Source organism: Pristiophorus japonicus, chromosome 18, assembly GCF_044704955.1.
Source record: "Pristiophorus japonicus isolate sPriJap1 chromosome 18, sPriJap1.hap1, whole genome shotgun sequence".
In the NCBI taxonomy this organism is placed as follows: Eukaryota; Metazoa; Chordata; class Chondrichthyes; family Pristiophoridae; genus Pristiophorus; species Pristiophorus japonicus.
The window spans coordinates 91,276,292-91,302,900 of NC_091994.1; the positions used below are offsets into that span (position 1 = coordinate 91,276,292).

The window sequence follows — 26,609 nt, forward strand, 5'->3', positions numbered from 1 at the left end:
GATGAGGGTGCTAACAACAGAGCAACTGGCTGACTAAGTATATCTGTTTCATTTTTGAGGTATAGGAATTGAATGTTAGTTCATCCTTGAAGTATTACTTTCACTTAGAACTAAATGCCCTATTAAATACAAGTTATTAAAAAATACTTACACAAATTGGTGAATGTATGTGCAATAAGGATGTGTGTCCGTCCTTGCCCTTAGAACATAACATAAGAATATAAGAATTAGGAACAGGAGTAGGCCATCTAGCCCCTCGAGCCTGCTCCACCATTCAACAAGATCATGGCTGATCTGGCCGTGGACTCAACTCCACTTACCCGCCCGCTCCCCATAACCCTTAATTCCCTTATTGGTTAAAAATCTATCTATCTGTGACTTGAATACATTCAATGAGCTAGCCTCAACTGCTTCCTTGGGCAGAGAATTCCACAGATTCACAATCCTCTGGGAGAAGAAATTCCTTCTCAACTCGGTTTTAAATTGGCTCCCCTGTATTTTGAGGCTGTGCCCCCTAGTTCTAGTCTCCCCGACCAGTGGAAACAATCTCTCTGCCTCTATTTTGTCTATCCCTTTCATTATTTTAAATGTTTCTATAAGATCACCTCTCATCCTTCTGAACTCCAACGAGTAAAGACCCAGTCTACTCAATCTATCATCATAAGGTAACCCCCTCATCTCCGGAATCAGCCTAGTGAATCGTCTCTGTACCCCCTCCAAAGCTAGTATATCCTTCCTTAAGTAAGGTGACCAAAACTGCACGCAGTACTCCAGGTGCGGCCTCACCAATACCCTGTACATTTGCAGCAGGACCTCCCTGCTTTTGTACTCCATCCCTCTCACAATGAAGGCCAACATTCCATTCGCCTTCCTGATTACCTGCTGCACCTGCAAACTAACTTTTTGGGATTCATGCACAAAGACCTCCAGGTCCCTCTGCACCGCAGCATGTTGTAATTTCTCCCCATTCAAATAATATTCCCTTTTACTGTTTTTTTTCCCAAGGTGGATGACCTCACACTTTCTGACATTGTATTCCATCTGCCAAAGCTTAGCCCATTCACTTAACCTATCTAAATCTTTTTGCAGCCTCTCTGTGTCCTCTACACAACCCGCTTTCCCACTAATCTTTGTGTCATCTGCAAATTTTGTTAACACTACACTCTGTCCCCTCTTCCAGGTCATCTATGTATATTGTAAACAGTTGTGGTCCCAGCACCAATCCCTGTGGCACACCACTAACCACTGATTTCCAACCCGAAAAGGACCCATTTATCCCGACTCTCTGCTTTCTGTTAGCCAGCCAATTCTCTATCCATGCTAATACATTTCCTCTCACTCCGCGTACCTTTATCTTCTGCAGTAACCTTTTGTGTGGTACCTTATCGAATGCCTTTTGAAAATCTAAATACACCACATCCATCGGTATACTTCTATCCACCATGCTCGTTATATCCTCAAAGAATTCCAATAAATTAGTTAAACATGATTTCCCCTTCATGAATCCATGCTGTGTCTGCTTGATTGCACTATTCCTATCTAGATGTCCTGCTATTTCTTCCTTAATGATAGTTTCAAGCATTTTCCCCACTACAGATGTTAAACTAACCGGCCTATAGTTACCTGCCTTTTGTCTGCCCCCTTTTTTAAACAGAGGCATTACATTAGCTGCTTTCCAATCCGCTGGTACCTCCCCAGAGTCCAGAGAATTTTGGTAGATTATAACAAATGCATCTGCTATAACTTCTGCCATCTCTTTTAATACCCTGGGATGCATTTCATCAGGACCAGGGGACTTGTCTACCTTGAGTCCCATTAGCCTGTCCAGCACTACCCCCCCTAGTGATAGTGATTGTCTCAAGGTCCTCCCTTCCCACATTCCTGTGACCAGCAATTTCTGGCATGGTTTCTGTGTCTTCCACTGTGAAGACCGAAGCAAACTAATTGTTTAAGGTCTCAGCCATTTCCCATTTCCCATTATTAAATCCCCCTTCTCATCTTCTAAGGGACCAACATTTACTTTAGTCACTCTTTTCCATTTTATATATCTGTAAAAGCTTTTACTATCCGTTTTTATGTTTTGCGCAAGTTTACCTTCGTAATCTATCTTTCCTTTCTTTATTGCTTTCTAGTCATTCTTTGCTGTCGTTTAAAATTCTCCCAATCTTCTATTTTCCCACTAACCTTGGCCACCTTATACGCATTGGTTTTTAATTTGATACTCTCCTTTATTTCCTTGGTTATCCATGGCTGGTTATCCCTTCTCTTACCGCCCTTCTTTTTCACTGGAATATATTTTTGTTGAGCACTATGAAAGAGCTCCTTAAAAGTCCTCCACTGTTCCTCAATTGTGCCACCGTTTAGTCTGTGTTTCCAGTCTACTTTAGCCAACTCTGCCCTCATCCCACTGTAGTCCCCTTTGTTTAAGCATAGTACGCTCATTTGAGACACTACTTCCTCACCCTCAATCTGTATTACAAATTCAACCATACTGTGATCACTCATTCCGAGAGGATCGAAATAAAGTAAATGAGTTGACGGCACAAATCATTACAAATGGGTATGATTTGGTGGCCATTACAGAAACGTGGTTGCCGGGTGGCCAAGACTGGGAATTAAACATACAGGGGTATCTGACGATTCGGAAAGATAGACAAGAAGGGAAAGGAGGTGGGGTAGCTCCGAGAGGATCAATCACACATAGTAAGTTCCATATTTCAGCCCTACCAACTGTGGAGGCAATGCCCTTCCCCACAAAGAGTGAGGAAACAATCAGAAGGGCAGTCAGACCTCCCCTGCAGGACATGTCTGCATCCATGTTAAGGTTGCTTCAAAGCTGCATTGGTAGAATTCATAGTTTTCTTGGCTTAAATAAAGCAACATGGTATAGAGTTACAAAAGCAAAATACAGCAGATACAGGAAATCTGAAACACAAACAGAAAATGCTGGAACTACTCAGCAGCATCTGTGGAGAGAGAAGCAGAGTTAACATTACAGGTCAATTACCTTTCATCAGAACTGGAAAAAGTTAGAGATATAACAGATTTTAAACAAGTGCAGAGGCAGAGAAAGGGGGAGGAGAGGAAAGAACAAAAGGGAAAATCCATGATAGGGTGGAAGGCAGAAGTGATTAAATAATAAAAGGTATGATTATACAAAGCAAAAGGAGATGGTAATGGGACAAGTAAATAAACAAAAGATGGGTCTAGAAGAGAAGGAAAATGGGTATAGCAGAATCAGCTGCCATGTGAAAAAATTGGTGCAAAGGTTATGGTCTGAAATTGTTGAACTCGATGTTGAATCCAGAAGGCTGTAAAGTGCCTAATTGAAAGATGAGGTACTGTTCCTCGAGCTTGCGTTGAGCTTCATAAGAACAAAAGAACATAAGAACATAAGAAATAGGAGCAGGAGTAGGCCATACGATCTCTCGAGCCTGCTCTGCTATTCAATACGATCATGGCTGATCTGATCATGGACTCAGGTCCACTTCCCTGCCCGTTCTGCATAACCCTTATCCCCTTATCATTTAAGAAACTGTCTATTTCTGTCTTAAATTTATTCAATGTCCCAGCTTCCACAGCTCTCTGAGGCAGTGAATTCCATAGATCCACAACCCTCTGAGAGAAATTTCTCCTCATCTCAATTTTAAATGGGCAGCCCCTTATTCTAAGATTATGCCCTCTAGTTCAGTGGAAACATCCTCTCTGCATCCACCTTGTCAAGCCCCCTCATAATCTTATACGTTTCAATAAGATCACCTCTCATTCTTCTGAATTCCAATGAGTAGAGGCCCAACCTACTCAACCTTTCCTCATAAGTCAAACCCCTCATCTCTGGAATCAACCTAGTGAACCTTCTCTGAACTGCCTCCAAAGCAAGAATATCCTTTCATAAATATGGAAACCAAAACTGCATGCAGTATTCCAGGTGTAGCCTCACCAATACCCTGTATAGCTGTAGCAAGACTTCCCTGCTTTTATACTCTATCCTCTTTGAAATAAAGGCCAAGATTCCATTGGCCTTTCTGATCACTTGCTGTAGCTACATACTAACCTTTTGTGTTTCATGCACAAGTAACCCCAGGTCCCCCTGTACTGCAGCACTTTGCAATCTTTCTCCATTTAAATAATAACTTGCTCTTTGATTTTTTTCTGCCAAAGTGCATGACCTCACACTTTCTAACATTATACTCCATCTGCCAAATTTTTGCCCACTCACTTAGCCTGTCTATGTCCTTTTGCAGATTTTTTGTGTTCTTCTCACACATTGCTTTTCCTCCCATCTTTGTATCATCGGCAAACTTGGCTACGTTACACTCGGTCTCTTCCTTCAAGTCGTTAATATAGATTGTAAATAGTTAGGGTCCCAGCACTGATCCCTGCAGCACCCCACTGGTTACTGATTGCCAACCAGAGAATGAACCATTTATTCCTACTCTCTGTTTTCTGTTCATTAGCCAATCTTCTATCCATGCTAATATATTACCCCCAACCCCGTGAACTTTTATCTTGTGCAGTAACCTTTTATGTGGCACCTTGTCAAATGCCTTCTGGAAATCCAAATACATCACATCCACTGGTTCCCCTTTATCCACCCTGTTCATTACATCCTCAAAGAATTCTAGCAAATTTGTCAAACATGACTTCCCCTTCATAAATCCATGCTGACTCTGCCTGACCGAATTTTGCTTTTCCAAATGTCCTGCTACTGCTCCTTTAATAATGGACTCCAACATTTTCCCAAGCCACAGAAGTGGTCTATAGCTTCCTACCTCCTTCGAACAGTGTAGGAGTTCGAGGACGGCGAGATCAGAGTGGGAGTGGAGCGGAGAATTAAAGTGACATGCGACCAGAAGCTCGGAGTCATGCTTATGGGCTGAATGGAGGTGTTCCGGGAAGCGGTCACCCAATCTGCGTTTGGTCTCCTCACTGTTGAGGAGACCGCATCGTGAGCAGCGAATACAGAGTACTAAATTACAAGAAGTACAAGTAAACTGCTGTTTCACCTGGGAGCAGTGTTCAAGGCCCTATATGGTCTAGAGTTATTAGGGTATCTGAAAATAAAAGGGAGAATGTTTAGAATGATGACAATGTCATAGTTCCTAGAGGATCAAAATGTTGGGGGGAGGGTAAAGGAAAGCTGGTATGTTCAGTTATTTCCATAGCTTGGGAATATTTTTATTTATGGTACTGTGTTTCCCCTCTCCAATCTCCAGTTTTGTAATAATTTTTAAACTCTGATAGGACTTTAGCTTCTCAATAAAACCTCTGTTGAGTGTACAAGTTCTGGTTCACTAAACTAACAAGGTCTTCATGTCAGAGTCAGGGAGGCTAACATCTATAGAAATATCTTTACAGAGCTACACCATACAGAGCATTTCTGCTGTGCACAATTTGCTGCTGTGATTTCCACATTACAACAGTGACTACACTTCAAAAGTATCTCATTAGCTGTAAAGCACTTTGAGATGTCCGGTGATCGTGAAAGGCAATATTTAAATGCAAGTCTCTCTTTTTTTCTTTTTACAATTAGAGTAAGAAGCACAATAATAATTGATTGTCAGCTCCCCGGATGGCCCACTGGATAAATACATCACCCAGTGTGGTATTAAGATGTATAGACCAGATCAGGAAGACTCCAGGTTTGATCCCTAGTCTGGGATGAAGTAACTGATTTCAATCCGAATAAATGTAGGGATTTTACAATTGGTCTCAGAATCCTTAGGCTAAGGGAAGGAAAATCCAGGTCATCTTGTTATCCCATGGCCACTGCTAGAATGTGCATATGCACAAACAAATAAAAAATGTGCATTTACACAGTGCTTTTCAAGATCTTGACATTCCAAAGTACATCACTTTTGACGTATAGTAAAAGTTGTTATGTTGGAAAACGCAAAGCCAATAAGCGCACAGCAACTACTCATAAACAACAGTGAGATAAATGATTAGTTAATCACTAATGTTGGTTGAGAGTTAAATGCTGACCAGAACATTGCTCTGCTTAGAGTAGTGCCCTGTGATCTTTTACAACCACATGAGCAAACAGAAGGGGCCTCGAAGTGTCAGCTTGGCTCAATTTGCAGCATTCCTGTCTCTGAATTAGAAGGCCATAGGTTCAGCTCCGCTACAGGAATTGAGCACATAATCTAGACCGACACATCAGTGCCATACTGAAGGAGTGATGCATGGTCAGAAGTGGCATCTTTCGGATGAGACATTAAACTGAGGCCTCTTATTGTAGATGTCATCTGAGGAGGCACCGTAGCCGAGCTCCAAATGATTTTCACCTCAAGTGCACATGTGCACTTTCCAGCAGAGCTCACTGGATAGAGATCAGGGACAGTGGCTGATTTTCCCAACCCTACCCCAGGATTGCAAAGGTCAGTTGTAGTTCTTCCACAACCTTTTTGGCTAGGATCAGCTAACTCAGCACAGACTGTGAATCAAACCCAAGACCGCCTGGATTGCACAGCTGAGATATGCACAGGCTTTACAACTGAGCCATTGGGGTACTTTGTATAGAGTATCAATCAATAAAGTAATATGAACAATACTATTCTCATACATCTCTCAATTTGCATATGTTTTCTAACTTCAAACTATTTTACTGATATATGTTTTATAATTTGTTCTCGGGATATGGGCAGTGCTGACAAGGACACATTTATTGCTCATCCCTAGTTGCTCGGAGAAGGTGGTGGTGAACCTTCTCCTTGAACCACTGTAGACCATGTGGTGATGGTTCTCCCACCATAATGTGAGGGAGGGAATTCCAGGATTATGACCCAACGGCGATGGAGGAAGGGCGATATATGTCCAAGTCTGGATGGTGTGTGTGACGTTGAGGAAACTGGGAAGTGATAGCTGTGGGAATGAGGTTTCATATTACCTGAGTAACTCACTATTCTTTCTGGCTGTCTGTGGGACCAACACACAATGAGTTAAAATTTAAAACTACTTTCTGCTGCGTTTGGGTTGTATATTTTGTAAGGGGATTTTAAAGCAGGGATATCTTCACAGGAAAGTAATAGTCGAATGTGTAAGAGTTATCCAACCATATCTGTAATGGTCACTTGTGATTAGGGAATAGGAAGAGTTTCAGAAGGCAATATAACCATGGTGATAAAATGATTAGAACAGTTAAGTGCCTGTTGGTTTAGGTTATGTTGTTGTTCTGTTGGCATTTGTATGTATTGTTGATGTACTATGAGTTATTGGTGGTATGCATAGCATGTAAAGATGTAAAAATGTCTTACTGCAATTATATATGGCCCTGGTGAGACCACACCTGGAATATTGTGTACAGTTTTGGTCTCCTTACCTAAAGAAGGATATACTTGTCATAGAGGGAGTGCAACGGAGGTTCACCAGACTGATTCCTGGGATGGGAGGGGGATTGTCCTATGGGGCGAGATTGAGTAGACTAGGCCTATATTCTCTAGAGTTTAGAAGAATGAGAGGTAATCTCATTGAAACATACAAAATTCTTCCAGGGCTTTACAGGGTGGATGCAGGGAGGATGTTTCCTCTGAGTGGGGAGTCTAGAACCAGGGGTCACGGTCTCAGAATAAGAGGTCGGCCATTTAGGACTGAGATGAGGAGAAATTTCTTCACTCAACGGGTGGTGAATCTTTGGAATTCTGTACCATAGATGGATGCTCAGTCAGTGTGTACATTCAAGACAGAGATCGATAGATTTTTGAATATTAAGGGAATCAAGAGATATGGGGATAATGCAGGAAAGTGGAGTTGAGGTAGAAGATCAGCCAGGATGATGATCTTAGTGAATGGCGGAGCAGGCTCGAGGGGCCAAAGGTCAATCCTCCTCCTTTCTTATGTTCTTAATGTAGTAATCAAAGGTGAAATTTGGTATAAGATTGCGAGTGAATCTGTGTTGAGCAGTTCACACTGGAATCGTGATGTCTCAGCAGCTCGCTCTCATACTGGAATGGTGTAGTATGGACAGGTCTGAGCTATCATACTGGTTTTGTCAAGTAGGAAAAGACCTGTGAGCACATACTGCAATCATGATGTCTCACAGGGCCCGTACTGGTTGCGGATAGTATGAGGCTGCATTGTGTGCAATCTGGCATGTAAAGTAACCAGACAAAAAAGGACAAGCAGTTCAACAGTAACTTTCCCAAAACTGTAGCATTTTATTTTTGTTTTCCTCCAATTTTCTTCCTTTTCCCAAGGCACCACCAGGTGTACAGTTCCAGTGAAGCTGGCAGTTCTCTGCAACCTTGTAATCTATTTTTAAATGTCAGAATGGGCAGCTTCATCTGTCCAGTCAGCCTTTAGGGCATCACAGCTGGGCCCGACCCTATCCTCAGATTGCCACCATATATGCACACTTCTGGCAAGAATAAATGAATAACAATTAGAGGGCAGAACCCTTTATTTTTATTACTCTTCCTAGTGCTGAGTTCCCTTCAGTTACGACTAACAGGCCCCGCACAGATTATGAATTGAACATAGGTCTTCCTCGTCTGTATAGCTCAATTTGCTCACTGAGCCATCAGAGGAACTGGGAGCACTAATCCTGTGGGTCCACTTCAGATTAAATAGTTTAATTTCACCTTCCAGCCAAATCAACCAAATAAAGCTGAACAGAATTTTCCCTTTTCACAAGATCATTATCTCTGTCTTTAGTTATCTTCAGATCACTGTTATAGCACAGCAAGGTGTAACTTGGATGTTTTATCTATAATAAAACACACTATATGAATGGAAGGTGTTGATTCTCCATTTCATCCAGGAGCTTACCAAATCAATTCCACCATCTACTGGTTACATGTGGAATTACATGATAATCATTTGGATTATAGTGAATATTAAAACTGTCAAAATCCTTGAACAAGTAATTTAAGACACTGCACTCTTTAAATATAATGACTTTTGTCTGGGGTTCTGCCAACTTTTTCCTCCTTTCCAATAACTTCACAGTGTGATGGTAGTTTGCATTTATCAGATCCCATCATCTTTACACATTAAGAGGCAGTGATGGAGTGTCCTATGCAATCAATGGAGGGGTCTCAGTTGTCGCTGATTGGAGAGGCCTGATCCTAGATGCACATAATCGCACTGAAAGCCAGATGAAGCGGGTAGATTGTCTGCCAGGCAGTCACACCTTGCAACCTCATTCATTCAAAATCGACCCGCAGACATGCTGCCATCGTGGTGTGGCAGTGCTCCCAGGGTTCAGGTTAATATTGCAAGATTTCAAGGTGGTCTTTAGTGCATCGACATCTGCCCACCTCTATTGTAATTCTGCAACTCGCCATACGGGATGACTTTTGGAATGCTATTAAACAGGCAGGTGAACTGTACATCCAGACCAGCACAATGGGACCTTTTTGATGAGGCAGTGCAGATTTGGGCCATTAGAAGTATTATGTATGAATAAAGAGTCTGACTAGATACTGTGAGCTCAAAGTGTGCCCTTAGTCTTTTATTGCAGGTCTCCAGAGTGCCTCTCCAACCTGTGAGGCCTCTTTAAGTACAAGTGCTTGTAAGGGATTGTGGGATCCCTTGGGACCCCAGGGGATGAGCCCTCTGGTGGCTACACAAGGTATTTACAGGTTTACATATATAACAAAAAGCATTTAAAAATGGTCTGTTGACCTGTAAAACAGCTTCATTTTGCTGTCAATGCCTTTGTTCCCATTAAATCACTCACAGGGGTTGTCTTTCACTGTCTCTTCTCGATGTTAACAGGGCGGCACAGCCTCAAAAATGGAGTCGGTAGCCTTACCACGCCGTTAACATCCGATGCCTAAAGTTATACCCAGTTGCAGGCGATAGGTCTTTTTAAAATGGAAATCAGGATCCCGTGACGTAAATAGGACACGGATCGTGATTTTTGGTCGGAACCTGTGCCAGCTGGAACTGAAGAGGCCCGTCATAAAGGTTAGTGTCCTTTGGACCAGGATTCAGGTATTGCTGAAAAAACACATGCTTCAGTCTGTAATTCCCCAAGGAATGAGACACCAATCTCAGTGCTAAGTGATTTGCAGTAAGCTAGATCTTACTAATTTACTATGAGCATATACATAATGTTTGATGTTAGCATCCTGCTGAGAAATTCATTTTGCTGAGCTGGTTGTTTCTCCCCTCCCCCAAATATTAATGTGCCTAAACAGTTTATACAGTCACAACAAACACAAGGCCAGAATGATGTACACCACAATTTAATGCTTATATACAGTGAACATAATTACTCAAATTACAAAGATATCAAATTGTATATAAATTATAAAAATTTCAGGTCACAGATCAAATGTAAAAGATATTTCTGACACTACAAACATCCACATTCATTGGAAATGTTTTTTAAAAAGTCTGGTATTAGTTTTACTGCTATTAGTGTTTGAAAGTTAGACAAGTTTATAAATGGATTACCAATTAACAGAAGATCATATTGAATTATGAAATCAATTTTTTTTGTAGCCTTTTCCTATTTTTCTCTCAACAGTGACTCTTCCTGGGGTAAAATGCCACTAACATTGTTCACACATCAGCCTGGACAATAAACAGGTTATTGGACCACAGGGAGCATCACAGTGGAGTTGCTCTTGCTTTCACCCAGATTCCGCACTTGCAGTTTCCAGCAGCCGTAGAGATCCTGGCTGTCTTTTCCTCTCCCTAACCTGCTAATAGACTGATGCCATTCACTGAATGCAATACCGTCCAATTTATGTTCTCGTTACAAATGACTAATCTTTCCCAATGGCCCAGTTGGTTAAGTGCACGGCCCTTGCAAAGGCCAGAAAGGCCCGATGTTCAATCCAAAATCTGCTGCTCAGTTGGTGGTGGCAGCGGGGAACACTAAAATTGGCCTCAATGCCCATGGGGGTCAGGGGTGGAGATCACCGCTGATCGGTAACCACTGACACCTGCTGGAAAGTTCATCCATTTGGGTGTCCATGATCCGGCTTGGATGTTATGCCCCCTTATCAACAGACACTGTCCAGATTCATGTGAAGATTGGCCACTTAAAGCAATATATTGGACAACAGTTAGTGCCTGTGGAACTGTAGCTCAAAAGAGGGAGAGGGAAAAAAAAATCAAATGGCTTATTCTCTCTGTACAGAATATGGACAGCTTTCCAGGAGTTAAAGTAAAGGTATATTCCTTTTTAGTTTCCCATCTTGCAAAATAAATTACATGGTTGAAAGGTACACAGTATATGAACAAAGTATATTGTGCAAAAAAGTTATGTAAACCACACTTATCTAGTTCCACAAGAACTTCAAGTTTCTCTGAATTTAATCTACTTCTTTTGCAACAGCAACACACGAGATGAGTCTCACTGAATGGTTCGGATCTTTTTACTACATTAGTAATCTTATGGCTTTGCTGTTTGTTTCAAGCAACAGTTTCCACTCAAGTTATTTCAAACACAGAGACTGAGATTAACAAAATATACTTAAAACAGTTCAGAACTAGAAAAGGACAGTCGATATTCAATAAAAAAAACAGAAAATGCTGGAAATCCAATTAGGGATGGGCAATAAATGCTGGCATTGACAGCAACGCCCACATCTCAGAACAAACAAAAAGTGAGTCAGCATCTGTAAAGAGAATTAATGTTTTGGACAGATACCCTTCATCAGAACTTGATCTAAATTGGACTAGGTCACCTAAATTTGCTCAAAGCCAAGAGCAACTGAATTTAAAGATGATAATTTGAAACTGGAAGAGATGCTTTTTGAACTGATCAGTTTACAGAGTATAACGAACCTAAAAAAAATGTACTGGAGGTGAGTCACTCAATGCTCGAACTCTTCACATAACTGCATCGCTCAGCCAGTAACCATCACTGGGCTGGGAGGAGCCCAGGTTCAATCCATGGCTTGCGCTGAGCTACCCAGTTTCAGCAGAGGGGCTACAATTTGCCTCATGGCCTCGCTGCCCTCGGGCAAGAGAGATAGAAACAAAAAAAAAGTTAGCCAGGATTTGCGTTGCTGATCAATGTCGTCACCCCTGCTAGAAAATGTGCAAATGTTCAAGTCACTGATGTCAGAATCAGGCTGGGTTGTGATGCATCGCACAAATAGACTCACTACCCATATTCACACATGAAGAATGGACAGTCGGACAAGATACAGGTTGCTGACACCCTTGGAATCAAATACCAGCAACAGTCAACATCTATAGGACAGAAGTGGAGAAAATTGAGGGTGGGTGGGTGGGTGGGGAGGGAATAGGGGAAGTTTATAGAGCATTAGCTTCTCTCATTGCACTGTAATAATCTGATTGGTGTTCAAATGGGGAACATCAATCAGATTATTACGTGTGCTCTTGGTCAGTAATAGAGATTGAATAAAAGCTTGCTCTTGTGCATTGAGGTATTGCAAATGGAATGCTGTTGAGTGTGTTTCTTAAAGCATCATTTTCATCCTGGTAAAATAACATCTAGGTTGTTTTACTCCATTTATAAAACAGATGTGCATCACCAGGTCTGCGTTAAAATGTGAATCTTCCCTGAAAAAGCTACGGTGGTTTGTACTGTAGCAGATATTGCACCCAATGCCTGGCAAACAACACTGGCAGCCAAAACGGCAATTATGAAAGAGGTTTTTTGAAGCAGCCATTATATGAGCTAAGGTCACCCCAAAGGTGCACGATAGAGATAAGGAAAAGTAGTCTTATGGAACAGAATACTTTCCAATTTAGACAGCAGTGTCTGCAATAATTCTCAGATTATATTTAGTATGGTTAAATGCAGAGTGACGCTCTCCCCTACTCTGCCCCAACCTTAGAGGAACATCCCTTACTCTCACTAATTACATTTTTCACTTTCCACACCAGTCATCCTGTACCCCTTTGGAGTAAGACGACCAAGTCAGTTTTGTGCCGTGGGTCCCTGCCCTCTAGCAACTGGTTTGAAATTTCCCAAACTCACTTTACAAAGAATCCATACAGACAGGGGGCACTCATCCCATCCGTCTGGGCAGGATTTGAATCACTCAGACATGAAAGGCCAATATTAGCCCTTTAAATAAACAGTTTCACAGGGTGAAGGGAGTACTATGCATCTAAAGTCAACAACTCGGGTCAATTGATTTTGAAGTAATAAGATACGACCATTAAAATACCCAACATTGCACTGAACAACCCATTTGCTTTTCAAAAGTGCAGAATTACGGAAGATCAAGTAAGCCGTGTTGACTATATAGGTCTTGCGTGATGTCATAGGCCTTTGAAATGAGCGGCCCAGCTTCCCCCAGGGCAGCCACAACCTTTTCCGTTGTGCCCATATTCATAATCTCACAAAAGCCTGCGCGGCTCGGCAGCATGTAAAAGGCAACAGTTGCAGCTTTGCGCACTATCCAGGGATGGTAGTTTGCCAGCGAGTCATTATAGGCCTCTGCACACAGGACTGAAGTTTTGCTGTCGTCAGAAGCTACCCGCAACTTTTCCAGAAAGAGCTGCAGCCACCGGAGGGCACGATGGAGCCGCAGTAGTGTACGGCAGCCAGAATCCCAGTGCTCGCCCCGCTTCATCACATCCACCAGGTTCTGGTCTACCTCGTACGCCACCATTGACTGAATGGTTCGATACTCTTGGTCATTCTCACCATTTTTGTAGTTCTCCAGAATTTGGATTTTGGTGACAGCATCTTTTGAAATAAAGGAAAAGGCTGATCCGAGACTATTCATGAACCTAAAGAGCATCAAATGTAGATATATTTTAGTATCAACACAAAATGCCTGGTCTCGAAAGTAGAAAGTAAATCACTGATCTAACAAAGCAATTTAAAATTTAAAAAAAACAACTCTGAGATGAGGAACAATTGTCAAGCAGGTCACTACATCCAGGAAAGTAGGTACCATGTGAACTCAGTTAATGGCTGGAGGTTACTGTGGAAAAATGTGAACTTGAACCATGTACACAATGCGCGAGTGCCAATTGACAAAAAGTACATTATAACCTGGGGCATGTCATAGCCACTTACTCCCTCACCAATTTTCTTATCCAATTCCTCTCCTGAAGGTACTAATCCTATGTTGGGATATAGTTCATTGGGTGTTTGGCATTTTCACTACCTCACCTAAATAGCTAATATTCAGCTGTGAACCTTGCTAGTTAATGTCAGCAGACTATTAACTTCTAGCAGCTGCTTACCCAGTAGCAATCAGGAGAGGGAGCCCTGCTTGCTCCTCCCTAGCCAATGGGCAGCAAGTACAACAGCAGTGCTTCTACTGCCCCAGAGAAAATCAGGGGTCAAACAGGAGATCTTCCAGCTGCACCATTCAGGATAAACTCACTGAGCCATTAACTGAGTTCCAGTCATATCTACTTTTCTGGATATAGTGACCTATTTGACAATGGACCAGATTTTGCGGTAAGTCAGAGTTTTCGCACAAAATAGTTATGGTAAGTGTTTTAACCAATAGATTTATAAAATGCAGTACACCCATCATGTCCATAAGCAGTCACCATGCCATGTCGAACACTGGGCTAAATAAATTACTAATGAAGAGGATTGGTTTTGAGAAACTTTAAATTTGGGGAACTAAAACCTCCAAGTTTGTTATAAATGTGCCACCTGCTTGGGTAGATATATTGACTGTACAAACATAGGACATCTAATCAATACCTGTTCATCTACAATATTGAGGCACATGCCTGCACTAGAGGACATTATTAGTTCTTAATTAAACACCACAACTCTAAACTCACTGAAAACTGAAACTTCACAAACTATAAATTGAATTTTAAGTATTAGGGGAATTAGGAATATAATTAAATAGAAAAATTGTGAATGCTAGGAATCAAATTAAAATAGTAGATGCAGGTGTACACAATGGGTTAATGTTTTGGGCAGGGCACGATTCTAGCAATAGGTCCCCAAAATCTTAAGTTGTCTTTTCAGATGCAAAAGGCCCTCTCTATATATTTCCAATATTTTTTGTTTGTAGGTTGGCCGATAAGTATTTCACATACATGAAAAAAAACTATTATTCATGAAGAAACTATCATACAAGTGTTTGGCAAATTACCAAAATTTACAATAACTAGATCATCTCGATATAACATTACCAGAGTGAGAAATCACACACATCTTCTCACCCTCCCCAACAAATATTTATTGTCTTGTTAACAGTATATTGTCCACTACAAACAAAAGGTCAGTTTTGTACTTTGCTTTCACATAAGTGAAGATGATTATGGGATTCTTTCAAAAGTCACTCACTTCACCAGCCCCTTCCATCCATTTAAATAGTGCTCGAGCAGGAGCTCGTCATTGCCCGTCAGACAGTTTCTGAATGACTCCAGGACCTCACCCAGACTGAACCTCCCTGGGTCAGCCATCTTCAAACCGGAAACCAGCGCCGCGGGGCGGGGCCTTTATTGACCAATCACACCTCACAGGAAACCCCGCCTCTGGCTCGGGCTGCAAGAATGGGGACATCCTAATGGTTCCTTTCCACATCAATCAGGCGGCTCTCCGGTAACCAGGTTACGCTGCGCTGGCTGGCAGTGAGGTAGGCCTGAAGCAGGGTAGCTGCGGCTCTGGTCACTCAGTGGCTGTAAGGATAGTGGGGAGAGGAGCCTCTAGATTTCTACCCCGAGTACCGTCAGTGAGCGGACTCTGTGTGCTAAAGGGTGCCGCGTAATGTGGGGAGAGGAGAGCGGGCCCAGGCCTCGGCCCCGGCCCCGGCCCCAAGCCCATAACCCTGGCCCACGGCCCAGACCTCAGCCCATAACCCGGGCCCCGGCCCACAACTCCGACACTGTCGCCTTCATAATACAAAGTTACTGTTTTGCTTCTAATCCTCTCCCTGCCATAAATAGTACTTTCTGTCTGTTTATAAGGTGCAAACTGATGTAAACTTTAGAAAGAGACAATAAACCGAGTTGTTTTTAACTGCGCTGCTTAAAATGACCTGACTGTTAACCTGAAGACTTTAGTTGTGATTTTTCATTAATACCAATGAAAGGAGGCCTCATCTGTACTCTGCACAGTATCTGTTTCTGTACTGCACCTCTCCACAATTCAAATTGATAGTTTAATATTTTAAAGCATGAAATTCCCGCTACTTAGTTGGATTTATGGTGCTAACTTCAAATCATTAGAAAATTCAGTTTTGTTTTAAGTCCAGAAAACATATTTGAATTATTAGGAGTAGATTGCATATGAATAAAGATTGGGACTATGGAGTATAATGTGGGGAAGTGTGAGGTTATCCATTTTGGCAGGAAAAATAAAAAAGCTAATTATTATGTAAATGGAGAGAGATTACAAAATCCTGCAGTTACAGAGGAACCTAGGGGTTCTTGGGCATGAAACACAAAAAGTTAATATGCAAGTACAGCAAGTAATCAGGAAGGCAAATGGAATGTTGGCCTTTATTGCAAAGGGGATGGAGTATAAAAGCAGAGAAGTCCTGCTACAACTGTACAGGGTATTGGTGAGACCACACCTAGAGTATTGTGTACAGTTTTGGTCTCCTTATTTAAAGAGGGATATACTTGCATTGGAAGCTGTTCAGAGAAGGTTCACTAGGTTGATTCCGGAGATGAAGGGGTTGACAAAGAAAGGTTGAGTAGGTATACTCATTGGAGTTTAGAAGAATGCGAGGGGATCTTATTGAAACATATAAGATACTGAGGGGACTCGACAAGGTAGATGCAGAAAGGATATTTCCACTTGTGGGAGAATCTAGAACTAGGCGGCATAGTTTAAGAATAAGGGGTCACCCATTTAGAACTGAGATGGAGGAATTTCTTCTCTGAGGGTTGTAATTCTCTGCCTCAGAGAGCTGTGGAGGCTGGGTCATTGAATATATTTAAGGCGGAGATAGAGATTTTTGAAAGGTATGGGAATGAAGGGTTATGGGGAGCGGGCAGGGAAGTGGAGCTGAGCCCACGATCAGATCAGCCATGATCTAATTGAATGGTGGAGCAGGCTCGAGGCCGAACGGCCTATTCCTGCTCCTATTTCCTATGTTCCTATGAGACAGTATTAGTGAACCAGTGGGTTTTTACAACAATCTGACAGCTTCACTGTCATTGTTACTGACATCAGCTGTTTATTTCCCGTTTTCTTGTAACCACAATTCAAATTCTCAAACTGCCATAGTGGGATTTGAATCCATATTCTCTGGATTATTAGTCCAGGCCTCTGGATTATTTGTCCAGTAATTACTGTACACATTAATCTTCTGAAGATCTTTATAGGTGGAAGTGAGTGCAGGTCGAAAAGGCAATAAAAAAGCAAATGAAATTCTGGGTTTTATACATGGGGATATTAAATATAAAAGTAAGGATGTTCATTTGTACAAAACATTTTACCCATGCAAAGGTTACAGTGAAACATAGAAACATAGAAAATAGGTGCAGGAGTAGGCCATTTGGCTCTTCGAGCCTGCACTGCCATTCAATCTGATCATGCACTTCAGTACCCCATTCCTGCTTTCTCCCCATACCCCTTGATCCCTTTAGCCGTAAGGGCCACATCTAACTCCCTTTTGAATATATCTAACGAACTGGCCTCAACAACTTTCTTCTCAACAGAATTCCACATGCTCACAACTCTCTGCGTGAAGAAGTTTCTCCTCATCTCGGTCCTAAATGGCTTACCTCTTATCCTTAGACTGTGACCCCTGGTTCTGGAACTCCCCAGCAACGGGAACATTCTTCCTGTGTCTAACCTGTCCAATCCCGTCAGAATTACGGTTCACCTAGAATGATTACCAACAACTTTCATTTATACAGGACCGTTAATAAATGTCCTAAGTTACACAGAGGTGTAATCAGACTAAAATACCAGAATTAAAAGTTATAATTATGAAGCTAGGCTCAATAATTGAGTCTTTTTTCACTGGAACAAAGAAGGTTAAGTAGAGATTTAATGGAGGTTTTTAAAATTCCAAAAGATTTTTAACAGGTAAACAGTGAAAGATCATCTCCATTGATTGGCATAGGGTAACACGATTGAGGATTTTCATTGGAAGAATGAAGGGGAAAGTTAGCAGAACCTTTTTCACACACAGGTAGCTATTGAGGTTGAAACTATAATCGTTTTTTTTTTTAAAAAGTAAGTATTTGAGAAGGACATTTGTGAAAGGATATAGGAAGAGGGCAGGAGAATGTGATTGGATAGCTCCAAATGAAGTGGCAACATCAAGAGATGTAAAGTTATGATTCCACCGCTTGTTTAGTGCTAATTGTGGCATTGTTTTGTGGAGAAATTGTGGATATATATATTTATTGGAACTCATTGGTAAATCTGATTATTCTGTTGTTGGAAATTGATTCTAATGTTATCACAGCGACATGGAGGCACTATTCTTCTAGCCTTCAGTACACACTGGTACTCTTTACCCCCCTCTCCCCAGTACACAGAGCTGCTCTCTGCTCCCCTCCTCTCCCCTATCTATATATGGGAGACAGCCAACAGCTGAGCCAAGTGATCTCTTCTGATGCATTTTGTCGATGTTGTCTGCTTTCCGTTTAACAGATCTGTTTTACCAAATTTAGGATGAGTGTCTAATTTCATCACTGAGGTCTCACAAGCACCGAGTGCAGCGAAACCTGGTTGCAAATGCCTGAAATCAAAGTCACACCTTTGGGTAAGAATTCAGACATTAAACCGATTTAAGGAACGAACTCCTTAGTACAATGAGTTCACATAATCACAAGTCCTTGCTTTTTCAGGAGCGGGCCAGGATGTGGGCCGTAGCTGTATCCTGGTCTCAATTGGTGGGAAAAACGTGATGCTGGATTGTGGAATGCACATGGGATATAATGATGATGTAAGTAAATGTCATTATTGAATAGTTGAAAAATGCGAGAAAGTAGTGCAGTTGATCACCGGCTGAGCAATTATTAAATACAGGAATAGCCTGGCCAGTGTTTTAAGATCAGAGGCAATACTGGGTCATACAGTTTATTTTTCCTCTTGTCAATTCTCTTCTCTCCACACTTCGCCTAAAGACGCGGGCCCTGAAGTTCTCGGCCAGTAGATGTGCTGCGGGGCAGGGTTCCCAGCCCCCTGCAGCCAGAGATGTCCCAAATCACTGGGGGCAGGGTCATTTCCATAATTGAGGCAGGTGGCCTGTGTGACGGGTGTGTTAAAGGTGCTGCTGTGCTGACACTAGTTGAAACAGTACTATGCCTCTCTGACAGGGTATCGGGGGACTGAGGCCTGGGAAAGGCCCTCGGTGTTTGTTCACTCGGCTGACTTGTGTTCCAATAGGCCGAGGGAGAGCCCAAGAACTAGGAGCTGGAGTAGGCCATTCGGCCCCTCGAGCCTGCTTCCACCATTCAATAAGATCATGGCTGATCTTCTACCTCAATTCCACCTTCTTGCCCTATCCCCATATCCCTTGGTTCCCTTAGTGTCCAAAAATCTATTGTAACCCGGGAACTTCTGCAGATACACTCTTCCCAAAACTGTCTTTGGATATAGGGGGTGGGTATAAGACTCGCCCCCTCCCCCTGGCCTGAATTTAGACTGGATTGTACATGGTGTGAAATCAGACACATCTGGGTTCTTCGCCAATTGGCACCCCAGCTAAGATCAGCTATCTTAGCTTAGACTGCGGATCAAACCTGGTCTTTGTGGTTGTTATTCACAGCATAAGCATGTCAGGGAAGCTACTGAGTGAAATACTTTTATAAGTAGCTTTTATTTCTAAGGTAGAGTAAGTTTAAAACAGAATCTCAAATCAGTACATTGTGGGCTTGCTGAAAGCTGTCCCTTTAGTATGTATAGTTGGTGTGACAAATGCAAGTTATGTCCCTAAAGTTTTAATAAAGTTCCCACCAATCAGTGGAATTGAAGGTGGCAGTGCAATGATAGGTGAGTATGTGTAGCAGTAGTCAGTGCTGTAACTGCAAGTAAAAAGTACAAACTTCAGGATTAGAGACTTGAACTGAGCACTTTTACTTCCAAACTATACATGCCATGTTGTGGCTGAACACTGAGTCATGGCTGCATCACAAGCAGTCAAAAATTGCAGTATTCCAGTATTCTGATCTTTTTTCCCTGTCACAGATGGGGATAGTAGGAAAAATAGAAAAACAGAATATTTTTTAATTGGTGAAATCTTTTTAATGTTGGTGTTCAGAGAGACTTAGGAAACACAAAAAGTTAGTAAGCAGGTGCATCAAGCAATTAGGAAGGCAAATAGCATGTTGGCCTTTATTGGTAGGGGGTTGGAGTACAAGAGTAAGGAAGTCTTACTACAGTTGTACTTTGGTGAGACCACACCTGGAGTACTGTCACAGAGTACTGTACACAGTTTTGGTTTCCTTACCTGAGAAAGGATATAAATGCCAGAGGCGGTACAACGAAAGTTCACTAGATTGATCCCTGGGATACGAGGGTTGTCCTACGAGGAGAGATTGAGTAGATTGAGCCTATACTCTCTGAAGTTTAGAAAAATGAGAGGTGATCTCATTGAAACATAGGATTCTGAGGGGGATTGACAGGGTAGATACTGAGAGGTTGTTTCCCCCGGGCTGGAGACTCTAGAGCTAGGGGGCACAGTCTCAGGATAAGGAGTCGGCCATTTAAGACTGAGATGAGAAGGAACTTCTTCACTCAGAGGGTTGTGAATCTTTGGGATTCTCTGCCCCAGAGGACTGTGGATGCTGAGTTGTTGATTATATTCAAGGCTGAGATAAATAGATTTTTGGACTAGGGGAATCAAGGGATATGGAGATCGGGCGGGAAAGTGGAGTTGAGGTCGAAGATCGGCCATGATCTTATTGAATAGCGGAGCAGGCTCAAGGGGCCATATGACCTACTCCTGCTCCTAATTCTTATGTTCTTATGGAATTTTTTCTAATACACCAACAAATGTGCACAACCCTCTGTGCAATTTTCTTTTCTTTTTTCACTCACCTCCTTGCTGGGTTCCAGTTGCTGGTGGTCCTCTATTACCCGTACGGCCCCTGACCATAGGGGTGATTTGGTGAGTTTGTGTTTCTGGTGGGGAGCCTCGCCCACCGGGAGCATGGAGCAGAAGTTCAGCCGGTTTTAAATGAATGGTTGGCAAATGATGCACAGCACGTGCCTGGATTTCCGAGCATGCATTTCCACTGGGCAAGGCTTCTTGTTGCGAGCACTTAAGTCAGAACACTACCCCCTAATGATTATAGGGAGGGTATTCGCTCATTAGCCAGGCTTGATTCTTGCCCTCAGTTGACATTCACCCATGTGCACTTTCAGCCTGCGTTTCTGGATATCAATTAGAGGGAGGGAACTTGGTCAAATTTTTCCCCTTTCTATTGGGATGGTGATAGCAATTGTTGGACCCCTGCTACTGCTGGCGTGGCTGAGATCAGCTAACAGCACAGCGGAACCATCAGCAAGCATTTTTCTTTCTGCTGAAATTCTGTATGTGTTTTATATTTCAAATTTGCCTGTATATTATCTCTGTTACCAGGGAAGGTATTACTGCACAGCAGTCAGCCGGCAGGTGAAATGCTACTCAATAGGGAGATATTACCTTTTTGTTTTAGAATGTGCATTTAAAAAAGATTTCTCTAAAACATGTAAAATCTCAAACTGGTATGCCGTTTTTATGAGGATTCCGAAAATTCTGTGACATCTCTGCCACAAGATTCATCGTACCTTTGTGCCGTCTTTATTTCCGCTTTCTCGCTTCCCATGATACTCCTGACTCATTCTGGGAATACAGTTTCACCGCCACTGGTAGCTCGTCCAATTTGCCAGTCTGCAAGTGTGAGCCTATATTTGGCATTACAACAACAACAAAAACAACGTATTTTATATAGCGCCTTTAACATAGTGAAACGTCCCACAGCGCTTCACAGGAGTCTTGTGAGAGAAAAATGTTGACACCAAGCTGCATAAGTAGAAATTAGGGCAGGTGACCAAAAACTTGATCAAAGAGGTAGGTTTTAAGGAAGGTCTTGGAAGAAAGAGAGGCGGAGAGGTTGAGGCAGGGTGTTCCAGATCTTGCAGCCTAGGCAGCAGAAGACATGGCCACCAGTGGTTGAGTGATTATAATCAGGGATGCTCAAGAGGGCAGAATTAGAGGAGCGCAGACATCTCGGGGGGGGGGGGGGGGGGGGGGTGGGGAGATTCATCATCATCATCTTCATAGGCGGTCCCTCGAACGAGGATGACTTGTTTCCACGAGAGTTCACAGATGTTTCAATGAAGAACATAGAAAATAGGTGCAGGAGTAGGCCATTCGGCCCTTCGAGCCAGCACCGCCATTCAATGAGTTCATGGCTGAACATGCAACTTCAGTACCCCATTCCTGCTTTCTCGCCATACCCCTTGATCCCCCTAGTAGTAAGGACTACATCTAACTCCTTTTTGAATATATTTAATGAATTAGCCTAAACAACTTTCTGTGGTAGAGAATTCCACAGGTTCACCACTCTCTGGGTGAAGAAGTTTCTCCTCATCTCGGTCCTAAATGGCTTACCCCCTTATCCTTAGACTGTGACCCCTGGTTCTGAACTTCCCCAACATTGGGAACATTCTTCCTGCATCTAACCTGTCTAATCCCGTCAGAATTTTAAACGTTTCTATGAGATCCCCTCTCATTATTCTGAACTCCAGTGAATACAAGCCCAGTTGATCCAGTCTTTCTTGATATGTCAGTCCCGCCATCCCGGGAATCAGTCTGGTGAACCTTCGCTGCACTCCCTCAATAGCAAGAATGTCCTTCCTCAAGTTAGGAGACCAAAACTGTACGCAATACTCCAGGTGTGGCCTCATCAAGGCCCTGTACAACTGTAGCAACACCTCCATGCCCCTGTACTCAAATCCCCTCGCTATGCAGGCCAACATGCCGTTTGCTTTCTTAACCGCCTGCTGTGCCTGCATGCCAACCTTCAATGACTGATGTACCGTGACACCCAGGTCTCGTTGCACCTCCCCTTTTCCTAATCTGTCACCATTCAGATAATAGTCTGTCTCTCTATTTTTACCACCAAAGTGGATAATCTCACAGCTCACATTATACACTTATCCACATTATACTTCATCTGCCATGCATTTGCCCACTCACCTAACCTATCCAAGTCACTCTGCAGCCTCATAGCATCCTCCTCGCAGCTCACACTGCCACCCAACTTAGTGTCATCCGCAAATTTGGAGATACTACATTTAATCCCCTCGTCTAAATCATTAATGTACAATGTAAACATCTGGGGCCCCAGCACAGAACCTTGCGGTACTCCACTAGTCACTGCCTGCCATTCTGAAAAATACCCATTTACTCCTACTCTTTGCTTCCTGTCTGCCAACCAGTTCTCAATCCACGTCAGCACACTACCCCCAATCCCATGTGCTTTAACTTTGCACATTAATCTCTTGTGTAGGACCTTGTCGAAAGCCTTCTGAAAGTCCCAATACACCACATCAACTGGTTCTCCCTTGTCCACTCTACTGGAAACATCCTCAAAAAATTCCAGAAGATTTGTCAAGCATGATTTCCCTTTCACAAATCCATGCTGATTTGGTCCTATCATGTCACCTCTTTCCAAATGCGCTGCTATGACTTCCTTAATAATTGATTCCATCATTTTACCCACTACCGATGTCAGGCTGACCGGTCTATAATTCCCTGTTTTCTCTCTTCCCTCCTTTTGTAAAAAGTGGGGTTACATTGGCTACCCTCCACTCCATAGGAACCGATCCAGAGTCTATGGAATGTTGGAAAATGACTGTCAATGCATCCGCTATTTCCAAGGCCACCTCCTTAAGTACTCTAATGGACCCGATGTTCCAGTCCTGAACTCGAGTTGAGGGGGTGGAAGATGCCTGTGCGTGAATTTCTTTTAACGTGTGGTGACTGTTGCACAACAGCCACCACACGGGCTCGACAGAGCTAGGCCTTTATCCAGTGGCAAGGGTTAACCAGGACGACTGGAGACCTGCTCTGCTGCACGGACCTACTGTGCACACATATCGCAGTGTGGGCAGGTCCGTGCTGTCCCTGGGCTCTCTGCTCTTCTGGGCCCCGTACCCTCATTCGCCGCACCGCCGCCATGATATTTGGTAAAAGGAGATAACAAAACTCATCACTGCTCCATTTGTGGGAAGGGATTCGCTTGCTCATCCACGCTGCAGACACACCAGCGAGTTCACACTGGAGGGAGGCTGTTCACCTGCTCTGTGTGCGGAAATCGATCAGCTTGCTCATCCACGCTGACTGGCCGACTCGGGGTCCACCCCTCGAGCACCGCGATTGGTTGCAGAACCTTTGATCCTCCAGCCTGGGAGATCTCTTCCTGTTGGTTCCCAAGGCAACAGAGATTAGTGATAGGGAGGGGCGAGGCCATGGAGGGATTTGAAAACAAGGATGAGAATTTTGAAATGGACATTAAGGAGCATCTTAGCCAAGCAGGATCCTTCCCTTTACCCATCCGTACAGGAATCAGGGAATAGTGACAGTGGGAAGGAATCCTAGTCAAATAGGAACATTTAAGGCCAACTATTGCTCCCCAGCTGTTGTCGTGGCACAGATTGGGAGTTGAACCAGAACAGCTCTGTGCAGTAGTTTGTGATTTATTGCTTGTTACTGTCATTCCAGAGACTTTTTCCTGATTTCTTTTACATAACTCAGAATGGAAGAGTGATCGAATTTCTCGCCTGTATTAAGAGAGTGAGGAGAGAGTTCAGAGGGAATGTCTTTATGCAGTAGGTTGTTGGGGCATGGAATGCTTTCCCACAAGAAGCTGGAAAGCACCATTGCATCTTTTTTACAGAAACTGGGATAAACCTTTGAGGTTACTGGATGGTGGGGAGAGACTAGGACAGTGAGATTAGCAAAGTAGCAGCACAGAACATGATTGACCAAATAGCCCCCTTCCCGGCTGTAAACGTCCCAATTGTCGCTCCCAAGCTGCTGTCGTGCAGACTGGGAGCTGAACCAGAACTATCCGGGTCCGTACAGCTCCGTGCCGTAGTTTGTGATTTACTGCTGCTTCTTGTTATTCCAGAGACGCTTTCCCGATTTCTCTTACATAACTCAGAATGGAAGACTGACAGAATTTCTCGACTGTGTCATCATCAGGTAAATATTGCTCTCGTAGGTTATAACTGGTGACATTATTGGAGCTGAGGTGGGGTATAGAGGAGGCATGGCTTCAGGCTATAGTGCTAGTTTAGACTTTTATTTGCTGCCGGACATGCTGAGTGTTTCCAGCGTATTCTGTTTTATTATGTTTTCCATCAACAGTATTTTGCTTGATGTAACAACAACCTGTCACAAACAATGATTTTTGCCCCAAAAGATTTAAAATAGGATGCACTATTTTCAAACTGTAAGGCTGCAATGGATTTTCTTTAGTTCCGTACAGAATCTGTTTTCTTTTCACGGCCTGTAAAATCGCCTTCCATTTAGAGTTTGTGGAATGAAGAGACTGGATGAATCTTAAAGGGGTTCCTCAGAAATGTAGGTGACAGGCGAACTGTTAATGTCCCAACCTTGATCTCAAAGCAAGCATTTTACTAAGTCAATGCTAAATTTCCTGATGTGTCTTAAAACACTTGTTAAAGTGTTTACTGTGTAATCTTTATTCTTCTCAGTCATTTCCACCTGGACCACTGTGGTGCCCTTCCTTACATGAGTGAGATGATTGGCTACGATGGGCCTATATACATGACCCACCCTACAAAAGCCATTTGTCCAATCCTTTTAGAAGATTATAGGAAGATTACAGTTGATAAGAAAGGAGAGACCAACTTCTTTACTTCTCAGATGATAAAAGACTGTATGAAGAAAGTTATAGCTGTTCATCTGCATCAAACAGTACAGGTAGACAATGTATTGGTTACAATCCTTTGTTTAAAGAGTAAGAAAATATTAACTTGTACTAGAGGAATAGATACACTGGATACATAGATAACATACAGTACCAAAATGACTACGGTGTCCAGGCTTATGGTGTTTTAGATGGGGCCTGTATAGAGTTTGTGTCTCGATGTTAGCTTTTAATAAAAGGTTTCTCTATTCTGCTGCCCCTTGATCCAAGTACGGAATGATTCACTGACCTTCCATTCGATACTGCCTGCCAGTATACCCTGGTCCCACACTTTTTAAAATTAATTCACGGGATGTGGGCGTCGCAGGCAAGGCCAACATTTATTACCCATCCCTAGCTGCCCTTGGGAAGGTGATGGTGAGCCGCTGCCTTGAACCGCTGCAGTCCGTGTGGTGAAGGTACTCCCACAGTGCTGTTAGGGAGGGAGTTTTGACCCAGTGACGATGAAGAAAAGTCAGGATGCTGTGTGACTTGGAGGGGAACCTAGAGGTGGTGGAGTTCTCATGTGCCTGCTGCCCTTGTCCTTCTATGGTAGGGGTCGCGGTTTTGGGAGAGCAAACTGGAATTGTCTGCCTGAATTGTCTAACTTAGAAGATACGGATTGGTATTTTTGAAATGATCTTCTAGGTTGATGATGAACTCGAAATTAAAGCATATTACGCTGGACATGTGCTGGGTGCCGCTATGATTGAGATTCGCGTGGGCTCAGAATCGGTGGTGTATACCGTGAGTATGACTGAACCTCAGCAACTACACTATTCATTTATCAGTAAAGGAGAGTAGTGCCAAGCAATTGCTTCAAGGATTTTGATTGTTATTGGCCATGCCACCTTGAATAC

General features: G+C 42.9%; 2 protein-coding genes across 2 annotated transcripts in view; one reads left to right on the plus strand and one right to left on the minus strand.

Moving 5' to 3' along the window:
- Positions 1-10,273: 10,273 nt before the first annotated feature.
- On the minus strand, positions 10,274-15,321 carry cptp (ceramide-1-phosphate transfer protein). Its single transcript, XM_070860974.1, has 2 exons — positions 15,203-15,321; positions 10,274-13,668 (listed from the first exon to the last, which is right to left on the minus strand). Exons 1-2 carry the CDS (start codon positions 15,319-15,321, stop codon positions 13,146-13,148), a joined length of 642 nt encoding a protein of 213 aa, XP_070717075.1. The 3' UTR covers positions 10,274-13,145.
- A 72-nt stretch (positions 15,322-15,393) lies between these two features.
- Positions 15,394-26,609, plus strand: part of ints11 (integrator complex subunit 11) — a 41,074-nt gene continuing 29,858 nt past the window's right edge. Inside the window, exons 1-6 of the mRNA XM_070860334.1 lie at positions 15,394-15,494; positions 18,493-18,584; positions 18,670-18,767; positions 24,946-25,019; positions 25,535-25,763; positions 26,398-26,496. Coding sequence (XP_070716435.1) covers positions 18,557-18,584; positions 18,670-18,767; positions 24,946-25,019; positions 25,535-25,763; positions 26,398-26,496 — 528 coding nt within the window. The 5' untranslated portion in view covers positions 15,394-15,494; positions 18,493-18,556. The remainder of the gene's footprint in view (positions 15,495-18,492; positions 18,585-18,669; positions 18,768-24,945; positions 25,020-25,534; positions 25,764-26,397; positions 26,497-26,609) is intronic.

Bases quoted from the DNA above. Each gene is read 5' to 3' on its own strand.
- cptp (XM_070860974.1), bottom strand. From the start codon at position 15,321: ATGGCTGACCCAGGGAGGTTCAGTCTGGGTGAGGTCCTGGAGTCATTC. The intron at 13,669-15,202 runs GTGAGTGACTTT...GATGCTCTTTAG, and splicing joins GGATGGAAGGGGCTGGTGAA to GTTCATGAATAGTCTCGGAT.